We start from the raw sequence: 20,249 nt of genomic DNA on the forward strand, positions 1-20,249 counted from the left end.
TGCACGCTTTGGAGAAAGAGCACCAGCTGAACTTTCGGACTATTATCTTCTATCAAGCAGCAGTTTGGGTAAGAACTAGAACAGCATTTGGGGGTGCTTTTCCCTGTGGTTTTCCCTGTGTTCTTTCCTTTACTATGACGATCACTTAAGATTTACCACCACTTGTGGCTTAGTAGTATTACTCAGTATTACAGGAAACTAGTGTACTTATCTCATCATTGCGGGATCTCCTATTCCGCACACTGCGAATCACTGCTGATTTTGTCTTTTACACCAGGATTATATTAGCGCGAATACTGATATATATTTATATCTATTTTAAAACGGACATTTTGTCAAAGAGCTGTGTTTTTTTGCAAAATGCAGCACATCACTTCTTTCAGCGTTTTTCACTCATTCAAAGCAATGCAATGGATAGTAAAAAAAAAGCTGGAAAAAATGAAGGCATCGGGTTTTGCTGAGTTTTTGGTGCCAAAACCTGATGAAGTTGATTTAGATTACTTTTTTATGCACTAAACTTTATCAGCATACACAAGAGACAAATGTACCCTTACAAAAACCCACCATTAAAAATGCAGCAAAAACTAAGAAAAAGCTGTTTTTTGCAAACAGCTTAAACTTTGCTTTAAAAAAAAAAAACACAGCAAAAATGCAATGTGTGACCGTAGCCTTGTGTGAACGTAGCCTAAGCCTTATTGCATGATGAAACAAGCAGCGATCACCCAGGCCATCTACAGAATCACAAATACCCCACTGTCAATCATCTAGGCCTTTTCTTCATACTACTATTATACTATAATGCAGATCTGTACAGTCGCCCTGTTGGGTGGAGACATAATATAGCAAACTCAGCCTTCAAGAGGTTTGATTGTACATGCACAAAAGGTTTTTCCTCTATCAGAGCACCACGCAGAAGGTCACATATTACAATAGCGATCTCCAAAACAAGAATGGACGGACACAAGTTTTGCAAATGGTTGTAAGTCCTAAAGGTGTCCCTCATCTGGAGATTTAAGGCATATCTTGCTGTGTAATTACGTCTTTTACATATCTGTCACAACTAGAAAGCACCAGTAACTAGGAAAGACGTTCTTCATTGAGCACGACTCACCTCACTTCAATTTGGCTTGAGGATGGAGAACCTGGAGAGCCATCATTATAACTGAACAGACCCTACAACAGTGGATTGAGAAAACATGACCACAATTTTATCCTATTTAGGTCAAATTATATTTAAAGGGGACCTATCCACAAGACAATAGAGGATTCTTATTTTAATCTCACTGATCCCGAGTATTCTGCTTCTCGTTTTTTTTTTTTGCCAAACTGTTCCAGAGATACAAGCCTATTAATTTGATGCCAATTTTCATGGTCTCCACCAAGAGGGTATGGCTCACATGGTAATACTGCTGAGCAGCCTAAGCACACTCCCCTGAGGATCCTGCGAGCCACGCCCCCTTGCTTAAAACAAAAATTAGCACTAAATAAAAAGCCCCATATCTCTGGAAAAAATGGTGGATTAAAAAAACAGAACAAAAACAAAACAGAATAATCAGGGGAGCAGAATTAAGAACAAAAACTAACCACTTTACACCTGGTGACGGATCCTATTTAATAATGTACAAAATATGCAAAAATACCATAAGTTTCAGTGGAATTCCATTGGGTATTGTCTATTATATATGCAGTATTTATGTCACTCTATGCACTTTATTTACCATATATATTACTATGCTACTAGATTATAATAAATAACAATATAATTACTATACTTAATATTCACTAGATGCATGAGTTCGCATTAAAGATATGTTTATGTGCATGTAAATCTGTGTCTACTCCATTGCATGTATGGGCCTGCATTTACTGTAGAATTGTGCCTACATTTAATATACTGTAAGTAAATTTGTTATCCATTTCTGCCTGCAATTTTTTATGATTTCCGCCTGTATTTACTATATATAATATTCTATTCAGATTCTATTTTTGTAAATGCAAAACATACTTACTTCACAAATGCGTGGAGTCAGTCCAATTGATGCCTAGACAACATAAAGAGAAAAAAAAAAAAGTTAAACATCTGTATAAAAAAACAAAAAAACTATGCACCGGATGACATCAAAACAAACTGGCAAATATCCTTAGAGACCGGTCCATTTTGGGTGTAAATGACCAAGCATTTTATTTATTTACTTTTTCTACTGTTGCATTTGAAAAGTCGACACTCTTTTTTTTTACTTTTTCTGTAGCATCATGAAGCCTTTATATTATGGAGAATTATTAAAAAAAGAAAAATGAATAATAGTTAAAATAAAGAAACACAATGGCACTCTGGCAGGCAGGTGTGTATTGTGTAGTGTCAGGACCGTGACCATGGAAAATGCTTTACAAACTCCTATTATAAATAACAGGTAAAATGGAACTGAGCGTCTTGCTGCATAATCATCACTAAAGCAATGGATGTCAATAAACCTCATTTACACCTGTAATGGGGCTTATTGCAGCTTCATATTTAATATTTTCATTATTTTCGTTGTCCAGACGTATGAAGGTTTCATGAGCATGCAATCACCTACCGGAGTACCCATCATTGTGTATGTCTTCCCTGAGCCAGTCTGTCCATAGGCAAACAGGCACACGTTATAGCCCTTAATGGCTTCTGAAAGAATTGTGGTGCCAAGGTCCTGGAACACCTGAGAACACAAAAAAAACAAGAACATAGGTGCTGAATATATATATAAAAAAAAAAAAAAAAAACACTTCCGGTCACATTTGTTGTTGTCTTTCAGGATTGATCTAAATTGGCCAAGGAACTTCAAGATTTACAAGAATTCTGTGGCATTGACTATTCATCAAATAGTTACAAATCAAATAATGTCTTCCATTTCAGAAATATGTAGTCCATCTTACATGATGAGGAAATATATGATTTTATATAGTTGAGTTAAGAAGTATTTAGCCACGTATGGTCTACCCAAAAGATACTCTGCAGCCGATGATAAATCCTAGACATGATGGCTCGCCACACGCATAACACCCAGAAAAATGAGCTTTCAAGTTCTTGTGGACCTGGTTTGGCGATTTACTACACGATTGACTAGCATATAACACATCTGTCCTGCAGGGACCAGCGCTACCCCCGTTGATAAGAGCTGAACCGCTGGGTGCCCCATCAGCCAGACTCACAGGGATCTTATGAGAGTTGGGGCTGTCACCATAACAAAAGGGGCTGCTTTGATGAAACAAGCACTGTAATGTGTTACTGATATGAAGGACATGTAATTTTTATGCAATATTCATAATGAATAAAAGCCAGATCTGCAAAGCGTGTGTTTTACTAGGAACGGTTCCAGTGAAAAATCAACTACACCCTGATCAACAGGGTAAAAAAAGACAAAGCCTGTTCAATGTCTTCGTCATGCTGGGAAACAAAAGGGTGGATTGGTTTATCCTTCTATCGGTATAAACAAGTCCTATTTATTTATACATTTTAATTGTATACTTAAATTTAACCCCTTAATGACAGCCGATAGGTCTTTTAACTGACCCAAGATATAAGAAAATAGCATCCCCATACAGGAGACAATCCAGCAGCTGTCTGCTGTAGACTATAGCTGACAATTTTCTGCATCAGCTACGATCAGTGTTGTCACCGTCCATATCTGTTTAACCCCTTAGATGCTGCTATCAATAATGACTATATCATATAAATGTTTAAAAGAGTGTGACTTCTCCTTTTTATCCCCATCGGCACCCTGAGATCATGATGGTGTGGTCACATTTAGGTGGTAAAAATCAACTTTTTCATTCCTATCATGCCACTTTGTATTAATTCCTGAAAAGCATATGAAGGGTTAATAAAATACCTGACAGCAGTTTTCAGTATGTCAGGAGGTGTTGTTTTAAAATGGTATTAGTTTGTTTTTTTTTCCAATATATAGGAGCCCTAAAGTCACTTCAAACCTGGATAGGTCCCTAAAAAAAATGTTTTTGTAAATTTCCTTGAAAAAAAATGAAAAATTACTGCTACATTTGTAAACGTCCAAAAATGCTAACAAAATAAAATAACATTTTACAAATAGTGCTGATGTAAAGCAGACATGTGGGAAATATTATTTATTAATGTTTTGCTATGGTATGACTCTCTGAATTAAAGGGATAATCATTCAAAGTTTGAAAATTGCTATTTTTTAAAAATTTGTCAAATTTCTGTTATTTTTTATAAATAAAGACAAAACATATCAACCTCAATTTACCATTACCATAAAGTATAAAGTATAATGTGTCACGAAAAAACATTCTCAAAATGACAGGAATTTGTCACAGCGTTTAAGTGTTATTACCACATAAAGTGACTCAGATTTTTAAAATTTAGGCTCTGTCACTAAGGGGTTAAATAAAACCTCTCTGATTACACGATTTGAGAAATTACAAAACATGAACATGAGACTTTTGTGCTGGTCAACATGACTCTGTTGTCGAATCTCTAACATTGCTATTGTCCATGACCTACGCCTACAGAGCCATCATGGCATGTGCTAATCTTCATCTACCCCTAGTCCCCGCTGTGTACATATACATCATCTATGGGTATTGTGATGCAGTGACCCTTGTGGCAGTTAGGGGGCGCTGTGTGTGCTCTTTGGGATGTGCATGGAATCATATCCATTGTGATAATGGTGGTGAAACAGTGACTTGCTGTGTTGTGAATGGCCAATATGTGTCGCAGAGGGAGTCTGCGTGGTAAGTCTGATGCAATGTTGTTGTTCTGGGACCTGTAGTCCCTCAAAAGTGTGTATATGTATTGTGTAGTTGTAAGAGAGACTTACTAGGCTAGTTGTGTGAGATGGGCGGGACAAACTAGCCACACATCCACACTCCCATCCAGGGGAGTGGTTAAGGGTATATAATGTGACCAGGGTGTGGGTCACATGGTCCTGTGTGGTTCCAGTGGAAGGTCATGGAGAGCATGTGTGTTGGGAGGTCTTGGGAGTAGGACCGGATGCCTGAATAGCACACTGAACAACCTGTGTTGGATTTCCTGGGACTAGGAGTCCTGAAGAGCACGTGGTAGGGCTTTGGACCTGGTGGCCTGGGGTGTTGGACAGAGGTCCTGAATAGCACCTGGACAGGTCACATGCTGGTGTGTTGGATTTCCTGGGAGTAGGAGTCCTGAAGAGCACATGGTGGGGCTTTGGACTTGCTAGTAGCCTGGGGGTTGGACTGACGTCCTGAATAGCACCTGGACAGGTCATATGCCTGGGGTATTGGTCTGACGTCCTGAATAGCACCTGGACAGGTTATATGCCTGGGGTGTTGGACGAGGTCCTGAATAGTACCTGGACAGGTCATATGCCTGGGGTGTTGGACGAGTTCCTGAATAGCACCTGGACAGGTCACATGTGCGGTTCATGTGAGGAGATGCCAGTGTGTTGGATTTCCTGGGAGTAGGAATCCTGAATAGCACACTGGGCAACCTGTGTTGGAAGACCTGGGAAGAGGCTTCCTGAAGAGCACATGGTGGTGTGTTGGGAGGTCCTGGGGCTAGGACCGGATCCCTGAATAGCGCACAGAAAGACTATGATTCTGGATGGTCTGTGTGGGGGAAGCTACCGTCCTTTGGTGGGTCTGGACTGACTAGGATATGCTGCCCAGGCAAGATGGTGATCCCTGTGAGGCAGCTTTCCCGGAGGAGTGGACTGACAAGGAGTCAGCAGGTGGAGCAGGAGCTCCAGTCAGGTACCTATACCGACTGTTGGTGCTTGTCATGTTCCACGAACTGTGTGGTCTCCCACAGTGACTGAACGGAGTGAGGTTTGGCGTGTTTAGAGTCCGCGACCCAGTGTCATATGCGCTGTATGTGACTTTGGACATTGGTGAAGTGTACGGCGTACGGACACCCATGGTAACTGGGCGAAGTGAGAGGTCCAACATGTTTAGTGTCCGTGAAACAAAGCCGTAAATGAAGTGTTTAAGACAAAGCTGCAAGTTAACCCCTTCATGACCCAGCCTATTTTGACCTTAAAGACCTTGCCGTTTTTTGCAATTCTGACCACTGTCCCTTTATGAGGTAATAACTCAGGAACGCTTCAACGGATCCTAGCGGTTCTGAGATTGTTTTTTCGTGACATATTGGGCTTCATGTTAGTGGTAAATTTAGGTCAATAAATTCTGCGTTTATTTGTGATAAAAACGGAAATTTGGCGAAAATTTTGAAAATTTCGCAATTTTCACATTTTGAATTTTTATTCTGTTAAACCAGAGAGATATGTGACACAAAATAGTTAATAAATAACATTTACCACATGTTTACTTTACATCAGCACAATTTTGGAAACAAAATTTTTTTTTGTTAGGAAGTTATAAGGGTTAAAATTTGACCAGCGATTTCTCATTTTTACAACGAAATTTACAAAACCATTTTTTTTTAGGGACCACCTCACATTTGAAGTCAGTTTGAGGGGTCTATATGGCTGAAAATACCCAAAAGTGACACCATTCTAAAAACTGCACCCCTCAAGGTACTCAAAACCACATTCAAGAAGTTTATTAACCCTTCAGGTGCTTCACAGCAGCAGAAGCAACATGGAAGGAAAAAATGAACATTTAACTTTTTAGTCACAAAAATTATCTTTTAGCAACAATTTTTTTATTTTCCCAATGGTAAAAGGAGAAACTGAACCACGAAAGTTGTTGTCCAATTTGTCCTGAGTACGATGATACCTCATATGTGGGGGTAAACCACTGTTTGGGCGCACGGCAGGGCTTGGAAGGGAAGGAGCGCCATTTGACTTTTTGAATGAAAAATTGGCTCCACTCTTTAGCGGACACCATGTCACGTTTGGAGAGCCCCCATGTGCCTAAAAATTGGAGCTCCCCCACAAGTGACCCCATTTTGGAAACTAGACGCCCCAAGGAACTTATCTAGATGCATAGTGAGCACTTTGAACCCCCAGGTGCTTCACAAATTGATCCGTAAAAATGAAAAAGTACTTCTTTTTCACAAAAAAATTCTTTTAGCCTCAATTTTTTCATTTTCACATGGGCAACAGGATAAAATGGATCCTAAAATGTGTTGGGCAATTTCTCCTGAGTACACCAATACCTCACATGTGGGGGTAAACCACTGTTTGGGCACATGGTAAGGCTCGGAAGGGAAGGAGCGCCATTTGACTTTTTGAATGAAAAATTATTTCCATCGTTAGCGGACACCATGTCGCGTTTGGATAGCTCCTGTGTGCCTAAACATTGGCGCTCCCCCACAAGTGACCCCATTTTGGAAACTAGATCCCCCAAGGAACTTATTTAGATGCCTAGTGAGCACTTTAAACCCTCAGGTGCTTCACAAATTGATCTGTAAAAATGAAAAAGTACTTTTTTTTCACAAAAAAAATTCTTTTCGCCTCAATTTTTTCATTTTCACATGGGCAGTAGGATAAAATGGATCATAAAATTTGTTGGGCAATTTCTCCCGAGTACGTCGATACCTCATATGTGGGGGTAAACCACTGTTTGGGCACTCGGCAGGGCTCGGAAGGGAAGGCGCGCCATTTGACTTTTTGAATGGAAAATTAGCTCCAATTGTTAGCGGACACCATGTCGCGTTTGGAGAGCCCCTGTGTGCCTAAACATTGGAGCTCCCCCACAAGTGACCCCATTTTGGAAACTAGACCCCCCAAGGAACTTTTCTAGATGCATATTGAGCACTTTAAACCCCCAGGTGCTTCACAGAAGTTTATAACGCAGAGCCATGAAAATAAAAAATAATTTTTCTTTCCTCAAAAATGATTTTTTAGCCTGGAATTTCCTATTTTGCCAAGGATAATAGGAGAAATTGGACCCCAAATATTGTTGTCCAGTTTGTCCTGAGTACGCTGATACCCCATATGTGGGGGTAAACCACTGTTTGGGCGCACGGCAGGGCTCGGAAGGGATGGCACGCCATTTGGCTTTTTAAATGGAAAATTAGCTCCAATCATTAGCGGACACCATGTCACGTTTGGAGAGCCCCTGTGTGCCTAAACATTGGAGATCCCCCAGAAATGACCCCATTTTGGAAACTAGACCCCCAAAGGAACTAATCTAGATGTGTGGTGAGGACTTTGAACCCCCAAGTGCTTCACAGAAGTTTATAACGCAGAGCCATGAAAATAAAAAATATATATATTTTCTCAAAAATGATCTTTTAGACTGCAATTTTTTATTTTCCCAAGGGTAACAGGAGAAATTTGACCCCAAAAGTTGTTGTCCAGTTTCTCCTGAGTACGCTGATACCCCATATGTGGGGGTAAATCACTGTTTGGGCACATGCCGGGGCTCGGAAGTGAAGTAGTGACGTTTTGAAATGCAGACTTTGATGGAATGCTCTGTGGGCGTCACGTTGCGTTTGCAGAGCCCCTGATGTGGCTTAACAGTAGAAACCCCCTACAAGTGACCCCATTTTGGAAACTAGACCCCCAAAGGAACTTATCTAGATGTGTGGTGAGCACTTTGAACCCCCAAGCACTTCATAGAAGTTTATAATGCAGAGCCGTGAAAATAATAAATACGTTTTCTTTCCTCAAAAATAATTATTTAGCCCAGAATTTTTTAATTTTCCCAAGGGTAACAGGAGAAATTTGACCCCAATATTTGTTGTCCAGTTTCTCCTGAGTACGGTGATACCCCATATGTGGGGGTAAACTACTGTTTGGGCACATGCCGGGGCTTGGAATTGAAGTAGTGACGTTTTGAAATGCAGACTTTGATGGAATGCTCTGCGGGCGTCACGTTGCGTTTGCAGAACCCCTGATGTGCCTAAACAGTAGAAACCCCCCACAAGTGACCCCATTTTGGAAACTAGACCCCGAAAGGAACTTATCTAGATGTGTGGTGAGCACTTTGAACCCCCAAGTGCTTCATAGAAGTTTATAATGCAGAGCCGTGAAAATAATAAATACGTTTTCTTTCCTCAAAAATAATTATTTAGCCCAGAATTTTTTATTTTCCCAAGGGTTACAGGAGAAATTGGACCCCAAAAGTTGTTGTCCAGTTTCTCCTGAGTACGCTGATACCCCATGAGTGGGGGTAAACCACTGTTTGGGCACACGTCGGGGCTCAGAAGGGAAGTAGTGACTTTTGAAATGCAGACTTTGATGGAATGGTCTGCGGGTGTCACGTTGCGTTTGCAGAGCCCCTGGTGTGCCTAAACAGTAGAAACCCCCACAAGTGACCCCATTTTAGAAACTAGACCCCCCAAGGAACTTATCTAGATATGTAGTGAGCACTTTGAACCCCCAAGTGCTTCACAGACGTTTACAACGCAGAGCTGTGAAAATAAAAAATCATTTTTCTTTCCTCAAAAATTATGTTTTAGCAAGCATTTTTTTTAGATTCACAAGGGTAACAGGAGAAATTGGACCCCAGTAATTGTTGCGCAGTTTGTCCTGAGTATGCTGGTACCCCATATGTGGGGGTAAACCACTGTTTGGGCACACGTCAGGGCTCGGAAGTGAGGGAGCACCATTTGACTTTTTGAATACGAGATTGGCTGGAATCAATGGTGGCGCCATGTTGCGTTTGGAGACCCCTGATGTGCCTAAACAGTGGTAACCCCTCAATTCTAACTCCAACACTAACCCCCCCACACCCCTAACCCTAATCCCAACTGTAGCCATAACCCTAATCACAACCCTAACCACAACCCTAATTCCAACCCTAACCCTAAGGCTATGTGCCCACGTTGCGGATTCGTGTGAGATATTTCCGCACCATTTTTGAAAAATCGGCCGGTAAAAGGCACTGCGTTTTACCTGCGGATTTTCCGCGGATTTCCAGTGTTTTTTTGTGCGGATTTCACCTGCGGATTCCTATTGAGGAACAGGTGTAAAACGCTGCGGAATCCGCACAAAGAATTGACATGCTGCGAAAAATACAACGCAGCGTTTCCGCGCGGTATTTTCCGCACCATGGGCACAGCGGATTTGGTTTTTCATATGTTTACATGGTACTGTAAACCTGATGGAACACTGCTGCGAATCCGCAGCGGCCAATCCGCAGCCAAATCCGCACAGTGTGCACATAGCCTAATTCTAAAGGTATGTGCACACGCTGCGGAAAACGCTGCGGATCCGCAGCAGTTTCCCATGAGTTTACAGTTCAATGTAAACCTACGGGAAACAAAAATCACTGTGCCCATGCTGCGGAAAAACTGCACGGAAACGCAGCGGTTTACATTCCGCAGCATGTCACTTCTTTGTGCGGATTCCGCAGCGGTTTTACAACTGCTCCAATAGAAAATCGCAGTTGTAAAACCGCAGTGAAATGCGCAGAAAAACCTGTCATGATCCCAATGGCAGGGGATCACTTAAGGACAAGCACAGATACAAACAAGCTCTAGGGCGATGGAACCTGAGCTGACCGCGACCCTGAACCTAACACACAAATAAAAGTAGCCGGGGAACGTGCCTACGATGATCCTAGACGTCTCGCTCCAGCCGAAGATCTAACTTCCCCTATTAGAAGAAACACAGACCTCTCTTGCCTCCAGAGAAATTCCCCACAGAAATAGCAGCCCCCCACATATAATGACGGTGAAATGAGAGGAAAGCACATACACAGTATGAAAACAGTTTCAGCAAAATGAGGCCCGCTAAAGCTAGATAGCAGAGGATACAAAAGTGAACTGCGCGGTCAGCGAAAAACCCTTCAAAAAACCATCCTGAAATTACTTGAACTCATGTGCCAACTCATGGTACATGAGGAGCAATTTCAGCCCACTAGAGCAACCAGCAGCAAAGAATCACATATCTGCAGGCTGGACTAAAAACCAAACAAAGCAAAACACCAAAACAGGAAAATCCAAACTTAGCTTGACCAGAAGGTACTAGGAGCAGGGAGCAGAGGTAACAAGACACACTGGATACATTGATAACCGGCGAGGAAATGCCAGCAAAGCCAGGTTAAATAGGAAACTCCCATATCCTGATGGAACAGGTGGAACCCAGAGACCCAGGAAAGACAAGTCACCCAGAAAGACAAGTCACCCAGTACCATCAGTAACCACCAGAGGGAGCCCAAAAACAGAACTCACAACAGTACCCCCCCCTTGAGGAGGGGTCACCGAACCCTCACGAGAACCACCAGGGTGACCAGGATGAGCCCTATGAAAAGCGCGAACCAAATCATCAGCATGAACATCCGAGGCAACCACCCAAGAATTATCCTCCTGACCATAACCCTTCCACTTGACCAAATACTGGAGTTTCCGTCTGGAAACACGAGAATCCAAGATCTTCTCCACAACATACTCCAATTCTCCCTCCACCAGCACTGGAGCAGGAGGCTCAAGCGAAGGAACAACAGGTACCTCATACTTCCGCAACAACGACCGATGGAACACATTATGAATAGCAAACGATGCCGGGAGATCCAAACGAAACGACACAGGGTTAAGAATTTCCAAGATCCTATAGGGACCGATGAACCGAGGCTTGAACTTAGGAGAAGAGACCTTCATAGGAACAAAACGAGAAGACAACCACACCAAGTCCCCAACAAGAAGTCGAGGACCCACGCGGCGACGGCGATTAGCAAACTGCTGAGCCTTCTCCTGGGACAACTTCAAATTGTCCACCACATGACTCCAAATCCGATGCAACCTATCCACCACCATGTCCACTCCAGGACAATCAGAAGGTTCCACCTGACCAGAGGAAAAACGAGGATGAAACCCCGAATTACAAAAGAAAGGAGAAACCAAGGTAGCAAAACTAGCCCGATTATTAAGGGCAAACTCGGCCAGCGGCAAAAAGGTAACCCAGTCATCCTGATCAGCAGAAACAAAACACCTTAAATAAGTTTCCAAGGTCTGATTAGTTCGTTCAGTCTGGCCATTCGTCTGAGGATGGAATGCAGACGAAAAGGACAAATCAATGCCCATCTTAGCACAGAACGTCCGCCAAAATCTAGACACAAACTGGGATCCCCTGTCAGAAACGATGTTCTCAGGAATCCCATGCAAACGAACCACATTCTGAAAAAACAGAGGGACCAACTCAGAGGAGGAAGGTAACTTAGGCAAGGGTACCAGATGAACCATTTTAGAAAAGCGATCACACACAACCCAGATGACGGACATTTTTTGAGAGACAGGGAGATCCGAAATAAAGTCCATGGAAATGTGCGTCCAAGGCCTCTTCGGGATAGGCAAAGGTGACAACAATCCACTGGCCCGAGAACAGCAAGGCTTAGCCCGAGCACAAACCTCACAAGACTGCACAAAAGAACGCACATCCCTCGACAAGGAAGGCCACCAAAAAGACCTGGCCACCAAGTCTCTAGTACCAAATATTCCAGGATGACCTGCCAACGCAGAAGAATGGACCTCGGAGATGACTCTACTGGTCCAATTATCCGGAACAAACAGTCTCTCAGGCGGACAACGATCAGGTTTACCCGCCTGAAACTCCTGCAAAGCACGTCGCAAGTCTGGGGAGACAGCAGACAAAATCACCCCATCCCTAAGGATACCAGAGGGCTCAGAATTTCCAAGGGAGTCAGGCACAAAACTCCTAGAAAGAGCATCCGCCTTCACATTCTTTGAATCTGGCAGGTATGAAACCACAAAATTGAAACGAGAGAAAAACAGTGACCAACGAGCCTGTCTAGGATTCAGACGCCTGGCAGACTCAAGGTAAATCAAATTTTTGTGATCAGTCAAGACCACCACACGATGTCTAGCACCCTCTAGCCAATGACGCCACTCCTCAAATGCCCACTTCATGGCCAAAAGTTCCCGATTACCAACATCATAATTCCGCTCAGCCGGCGAAAACTTTCTAGAAAAAAACGCGCATGGCTTCATCACTGAGCCATCGGAGCTTCTCTGTGACAAAACCGCCCCCGCTCCAATCTCGGAAGCATCAACCTCAACCTGAAAAGGGAGCGAAACATCTGGCTGACGCAACACAGGAGCAGAAGAAAACCGGCGCTTAAGTTCCTGAAAGGCCTCCACAGCCGCAGGAGACCAATTAGCAACATCAGCACCCTTCTTAGTCAAATCCGTCAAAGGCTTAACAACACTAGAAAAATTAGTTATAAAACGACGATAGAAATTAGCAAAGCCCAAGAACTTCTGTAGACTCTTAAGAGATGTAGGCTGCGTCCAGTCACAAATAGCCTGAACCTTGACGGGATCCATCTCAATAGTAGAAGGGGAAAAAATATACCCCAAGAAAGAAATCTTCTGGACTCCAAAGAGACACTTTGAGCCTTTTACAAACAAGGAATTGGCCCCCAGGACCTGAAACACCTTCCTGACCTGCTGAACATGAGACTCCCAGTCATCAGAAAAAAACAAAATATCATCCAAATACACAATCATAAATTTATCCAGATATTCACGGAAAATATCGTGCATAAAGGACTGGAAGACTGAAGGAGCATTAGAAAGTCCAAAAGGCATCACCAAATACTCAAAATGGCCCTCAGGCGTATTAAATGCGGTTTTCCACTCATCACCTTGCTTTATTCGTATAAGATTATACGCACCCCGAAGATCAATCTTAGTGAACCATTTAGCCCCCTTAATGCGAGCAAACAAATCAGTCAACAATGGCAAAGGATACTGATATTTTACGGTAATCTTATTCAAAAGACGATAATCTATACAAGGCCTCAAGGAACCATCTTTTTTGGCCACGAAAAAAAAACCTGCTCCCAAAGGGGACAAAGATGGACGGATATGTCCCTTTTCCAAGGACTCCTTAACATAATCCCGCATAGCAGTATGCTCTGGCACTGACAGATTGAACAAACGACCTTTAGGAAATTTACTGCCTGGAATTAAATTTATAGCACAATCGCAATCCCTGTGAGGAGGAAGCGAACTGAGCTTAGGCTCCTCAAAAACATCCCGATAGTCAGACAAAAACACAGGAATCTCAGAAGGAGTAGATGAAGCGATAGAAATCGGAGGTGCATCATCATGAACCCCCTGACAACCCCAGCTTAACACAGACATTGATTTCCAGTCAAGGACTGGATTATGAGTTTGTAACCATGGCAGACCAAGCACTAGGACATCATGCAAATTATACAGTACCAGGAAGCGAATCACTTCCTGATGAACAGGAGTCATACGCATGGTCACTTGTGTCCAGTACTGAGGTTTATTCATAGCCAAAGGTGTAGAGTCAATTCCCTTCAAAGGAATAGGGACTTCCAGAGACTCCAGACTAAACCCACAGCGATTGGCAAATGACCAATCCATAAGACTCAGGGCAGCGCCTGAATCCACATAGGCATCGACGGAAATGGATGATAATGAACAAATCAGAGTCACAGACAGAATGAACTTAGACTGTAAAGTACTAATGGCAACAGACTTATCAACCTTTTTTGTGCGTTTAGAGCATGCTGATATAACATGAGCTGAATCACCACAATAAAAGCACAACCTTTTTTTCCGCCTATAATTTTGCCGTTCACTTCTGGACTGAATTCTATCACATTGCATTATCTCAGGTGACGGTTCAGATGACACCGCCAAATGATGCACAGGTTTGCGCTCCCGCAAACGCCGATCAATCTGAATAGCCATAGTCATAGACTTATTCAGACCAGTAGGCGCAGGGAACCCCACCATAACATCTTTAATGGCCTCAGAAAGGCCATCTCTGAACTTTGCAGCCAGGGCGCACTCATTCCACTGAGTAAGCACCGACCACTTCCGAAATTTTTGACAATAAATTTCTGCTTCATCTTGCCCCTGAGAGAGGGCCAACAAAGCTTTTTCAGCCTGAATCTCTTGGTTAGGTTCCTCATAGAGCAAACCCAATGCCAGAAAAAATGCATCCGCATTAAGCAACGCAGGGTCCCCTGGTGCCAATGCAAATGCCCAATCCTGAGGGTCACCCCGCAGGAAAGATATAATAATCTTGACTTGCTGAGCAGGGTCTCCAGAGGAGCGAGATTTCAAAGAAAGAAACAACTTGCAATTGTTCCTAAAATTCAGAAAACGAGATCTATCTCCAGAAAAAAACTCTGGGACAGGAATTCTAGGTTCAGACATAGGAGCATGTACAACAAAATCCTGTATATTTTGAACCTTAGCGGCAAGATTATTCAGGCTGGAAGCCAAACTCTGGACGTCCATGATAAACAGCTGGGATCAGAGCCATTCAAAGATTAAGAGGAGGAAGAAGTAGCCAGGCTGCAATAAGGCTAGGCAGCAAACTCTGAGGGAAGGAGAAAAAAAAAAAAAAAAACTTCCTCAGACTACTTATCCTCCTACTTCAGCCAATACAATTAACACTTTGTGGGCCGGTTATACTGTCATGATCCCAATGGCAGGGGATCACTTAAGGACAAGCACAGATACAAACAAGCACTAGGGCGATGGAACCTGAGCTGACCGCGACCCTGAACCTAACACAAATAAAAGTAGCCGGGGAACGTGCCTACGATGATCCTAGACGTCTCGCTCCAGCCGAAGATCTAACTTCCCCTATTAGAAGAAACACAGACCTCTCTTGCCTCCAGAGAAATTCCCCACAGAAATAGCAGCCCCCCACATATAATGACGGTGAAATGAGAGGAAAGCACATACGCAGTATGAAAACAGTTTCAGCAAAATGAGGCCCGCTAAAGCTAGATAGCAGAGGATACAAAAGTGAACTGCGCGGTCAGCGAAAAACCCTTCAAAAAACCATCCTGAAATTACTTGAACTCATGTGCCAACTCATGGTACATGAGGAGCAATTTCAGCCCACTAGAGCAACCAGCAGCAAAGAATCACATATCTGCAGGCTGGACTAAAAACCAAATAAAGCAAAACACCAAAACAGGAAAATCCAAACTTAGCTTGACCAGAAGGTACTAGGAGCAGGGAGCAGAGGTAACAAGACACACTGGATACATTGATAACCGGCGAGGAAATGCCAGCAAAGCCAGGTTAAATAGGAAACTCCCATATCCTGATGGAACAGGTGGAACCCAGAGACCCAGGAAAGACAAGTCACCCAGTACCATCAGTAACCACCAGAGGGAGCCCAAAAACAGAACTCACAACAAAAACCGCGGTAAATCCGCCATAAATCCGCAGCGGTTTAGCACTGCGGATTTATCAAATCCGCAGCGGAAAAATCCGCAGAGGACCAGAATACGTGTGCACATACCGAAACCCTAACCCTAGCCCTACCCCTAACCCTACCCCTAACCCTATTCTAACATTAGTGGAAAAAAAAAATTTCTTTATTTTTTTATTGTCCCTACCTATGGGGGTGACAAAGGGGGGGGGGGGTCATTTATTATTTTTTTTATTTTGATCACTGAGATATAATCTATCTCAGTGATCAAAATGCACTTTGGAACAAATCTGCCGGCTGGCAGATTCGGCGGGCGCACTGCGCATGCGCCCGCCATTTTGGAAGATGGCGGCGCCCAGGGAGAAGACGGACGGGACCCCGGCTGGATCGGTAAGTATGATGGGGTGGGGGGGGACCACGGGGGGGGGATCGGAGCACGGGGGGGGAATCGGAGCGCGGGAGGGGTGGAACGGAGCACGGGGGGGCTGGAATGGAGCACGGGGGGGTGGAACGGAGCACTGGGGGGGTGGATCGGAGTGCAGGGGGGGGGTGATTGGAGCACGGGGGGGGTGATTGGAGCACGGGGGGAGCGGACAAGAGCACGGGGGGGAGCGGAGCACTGGACGGAGGGGAGCCGGAGCAGTGTACCGGCCAGATCGGGGGGCTGGGGGGGCGATCGGTGGGGTGGGGTGGGGTGGGGGCATATTAGTATTTCCAGCCATGGCCGATGATATTTCAGCATCGGCCATGGCTGGATTGTAATATTTCACCCGTTATAATAGGTGAAATATTACAAATCGCTCTGATTGGCTGTTGAAAGTGAAACTGCCAATCAGAGCGATCGTAGCCACGAGGGGGTGAAGCCACCCCCCCTGGGCTAAACTACCACTCCCCCTGTCCCTGCAGATCGGGTGAAATGGGAGTTAACCCTTTCACCCGATCTGCAGGGACGCGATCTTTCCATGACGCCACATAGGCGTCATGGGTCGGATTGGCACTTTCATGACGCCTACGTGGCGTCATGGGTCGGGAAGGGGTTAATATCACCAGTTGGTGCCTGTTGTGTTTCTAAGAAATGTATATAATGAACTGTGCATAACCCGGTTCATGACACTTTAATAAACCGCATGGACTGTTTTGTGTTAAAAAATCGTGCCTGACTACGTTAATCCCGTGCCAAGCGAGTGTCCCCCAATACACTTAGTGAGAGCAATCTTACAGTATGTACAGAGCCATCATGGCATGTGCTAATGTTCATCTACCCCTAGTCCCCGCTGTATACCTATACATCATCTACAGGTATGTACAGAGCCATCATGGCATGTGCTAATGTTCATCTACCCCTAGTCCCCGCTGTGTACGTATACATCATCTACAGCAGGGGTGTCAAACTGCATTCCTCAAGGGCTGCAAACAGGTCATGTTTTCAGGATTTCCTTGTACTGCACAGGTGATAATTTAATCACCTACACACATAATGATTGCAGCACCTTGTGCATAGCTAAGGAAATCTTGAAAACACGCATGGTTTGCGGCCCTCGAGGAATGCAGTTTGACACCCTTGATCTACAGGTATGTACAGAGCCATCATGGCATGTGCTAATGTTCATCTACCCCTAGTCCCCGCTGTGTACCTATACATCATCTACAGGTATGTACAGAGCCATCACAGCATGGGCTAATGTTCATCTACCCCTAGTGCCCGCTGTGTGCCTATACATCATCTATGGGTATGCATCATACATCATCTATGGGTATGTACAGGGCCATTATAACATGTGCTAATGTTCATCTACCGCTAGTCACCCGGCATAGCTCCCAACCGTCCCTCATACTGCGGGACTGTCCCAATTTTGAGGCTGTGCCCCACAGTCCCGCACAGGACTCTACTCCCGCACAGCAGGAGAAGCAGCCGACACGCCCCCTTGTATTAGGCCTCACCCCTTCCATATCTTCTTCTTCCGGTGCGGTGGTTCAGAGAGGGAGAGAGAGCATTCTGTATGGCAGTCCCCTGGATTGAGGTACTGTGTGTGTGTGTTGATGGAGAAGGAAATGATGGAGGTGTGAGGGCAATGATGGGGGTGGGGTCACTATGTGTGGCCATTATACTGTACGCAGCATCATGTGTGGCCACTATACAGTATGCAGCATTATGTGGGGCCAGGTACGGACTGGGGACGAAATTCAGCCCTGGCATTTGAAATCACACAGGCCCATGGTGTCACCGTCCCTAATAACCAGATGGGATAAATAACTAGAATTACCCAGGATGAGGGAAAGGAAGATTTACTACAAGACCAATATTTGTAATGATACCCACGGCATGCTGAGGTAAGTGACAGAGTGATCGGCTTTGTGCTCCGTCACAACTGTTAACAGATGGGTGTCTTGTGAACATTGATTCTGTTAACAACGTAGCACACAAGGCAGCCCACAACCAGACAGGCCCTTCTGGCATTTGCCAGAATTGCCAAATGGCCAGTCCGGCCCTGTGTGGGGCCATTATACTGTACGAAGCATCATGGAGGGACATTATACAGTACGCAGCATCATGTGGGCCTATTATACTGTATGAAGCATCATGTGAGGCCATTATACAGTATGCAGCATCATGTGTGGCCATTATACTGTATGCATCATGTAGGGCCATTATACAGTATGGAGCACTGTGTGGCCATTATACAGTATGGAGCATTATGTGTGGAAAATATACAGTATGGAGCATCATGTGTGGCCATTATACTATACGCAGCATCATGTGGGCCATTATACAGTACGCAGCATCATCGGAGGCCATTATACAGTACGCAGCATCATGTGGGCCCATTATACTGTATGTAGTATCATGTGGGGCCATTATACTGTATGCATCATCATGTGGGGCCATTATACTGTACACAGCATCATGCGGGGTCATTATACAGTATGGAGCACTGTGTAGCCATTATACAATATGGAGCATCACGTGTGGCCATTATACTATACGCAGCATCATGTGGAGCCATTATACAGTATGCACCATCATGTGGGGCCATTATACTGTACGAAGCATCATGTGAGGCCATTATACAGTACGCAGCATCATGTTGGCCCATTATACTGTATGGAGCATCATGTGGGGCCATTATACAGTATACAGCATCATGTGTGGCCATTATACTGTATGCATCGTCATGTGGGGTCATTATACAGTATGGAGCACTGTGTGGCCATTATACAGTATGGAGCATCATGTGTGGCCATTATACAGCATGGTGCATCATGTGTGGCCATTATACTGTACACAGCATCATGTGGGGTCATTTTACAGTATGGAGCACTGTGTGGCCATTACACAGTATGGAGCACTGCGTGGCCATATTGTTTTCTGCTTATAATTGTTTATGAAACAGTGATCATCGGTGCTAGATGGGTGTGGTTGGGGCGTGGGTATGGGTGTGGCTAGTTGTGAACTGGGTGTGGTCAGGGGCGTGTCCTAAAATTTGCAGCATCGCGCTGCAACCTTTGTCCCTATTTGCCTTCTTCAAAAGTTGGGAGGCATGGTCACTGCTGTGTAACTATATATCATCTATGGGTATGTATCATACATCATCTATGGGTAAAACATGCAAATAGCAAATTAAATAAAGTCATAGATCTCGGAACATGGGTGACAATTAAGATTTGACTTCATCCAAGAGTAATATGAACATGTTGTTCCCATGGATAAGCAGTAACAAAGCAGATAAAGTCTTGCGTTCTTTACATTTGTGTATGAAAGAGGCGACATAAAAACCCGGGTCAATATTAGCAAAACATGTAAAGTAAGCAGAGACTTCTATAAAGAGGACATGTTGATGTGCCAATGTGTCCAGGTAACAAGACAGAATTTGAGAATGCCAGTAAACAAGGTCAAGAAAAGATAAAAAGCCATTCTCATTGTATATATACAAATATTGTTCTTGTCAGGCTCTCCTTCTTAAGGCCGGTGTCACACACAGCGTAAAACAATACGGTCCGTATATTACGGCCGTAATACGCTGAAAAGTCCCGAAAATAGTGGTCCGTAGCTCCTCCGTAGGCAGGGTGTGTCAGCGTTTTTTGCGCATGGCATCCTCCGTATGTAATCCGTATGGCATCCGTACTGCGGGGTTTTCTCGCAGGCTTGCAAAACCAACATACCGCTATAGAAGTGATTCATGT

General features: G+C 44.1%; 1 protein-coding gene across 1 annotated transcript in view; it reads right to left on the minus strand.

Annotated features, from left to right (window-relative positions):
- The window catches only part of STARD9 (StAR related lipid transfer domain containing 9), a 313,170-nt gene that overhangs the window by 168,755 nt on the left and 124,166 nt on the right, over positions 1–20,249 (minus strand). Inside the window, exons 4-6 of the mRNA XM_069730886.1 lie at positions 2,577–2,693; positions 2,010–2,042; positions 1,112–1,173 (exon numbers count right to left, since the gene is read on the minus strand). Of these exons, the coding sequence (XP_069586987.1) occupies positions 1,112–1,173; positions 2,010–2,042; positions 2,577–2,693 (212 nt within the window). The remainder of the gene's footprint in view (positions 1–1,111; positions 1,174–2,009; positions 2,043–2,576; positions 2,694–20,249) is intronic.

The sequence above is a fragment of the Ranitomeya imitator genome, chromosome 1 (genome assembly GCF_032444005.1).
Source record: "Ranitomeya imitator isolate aRanImi1 chromosome 1, aRanImi1.pri, whole genome shotgun sequence".
NCBI lineage: Eukaryota > Metazoa > Chordata > Amphibia > Anura > Dendrobatidae > Ranitomeya > Ranitomeya imitator.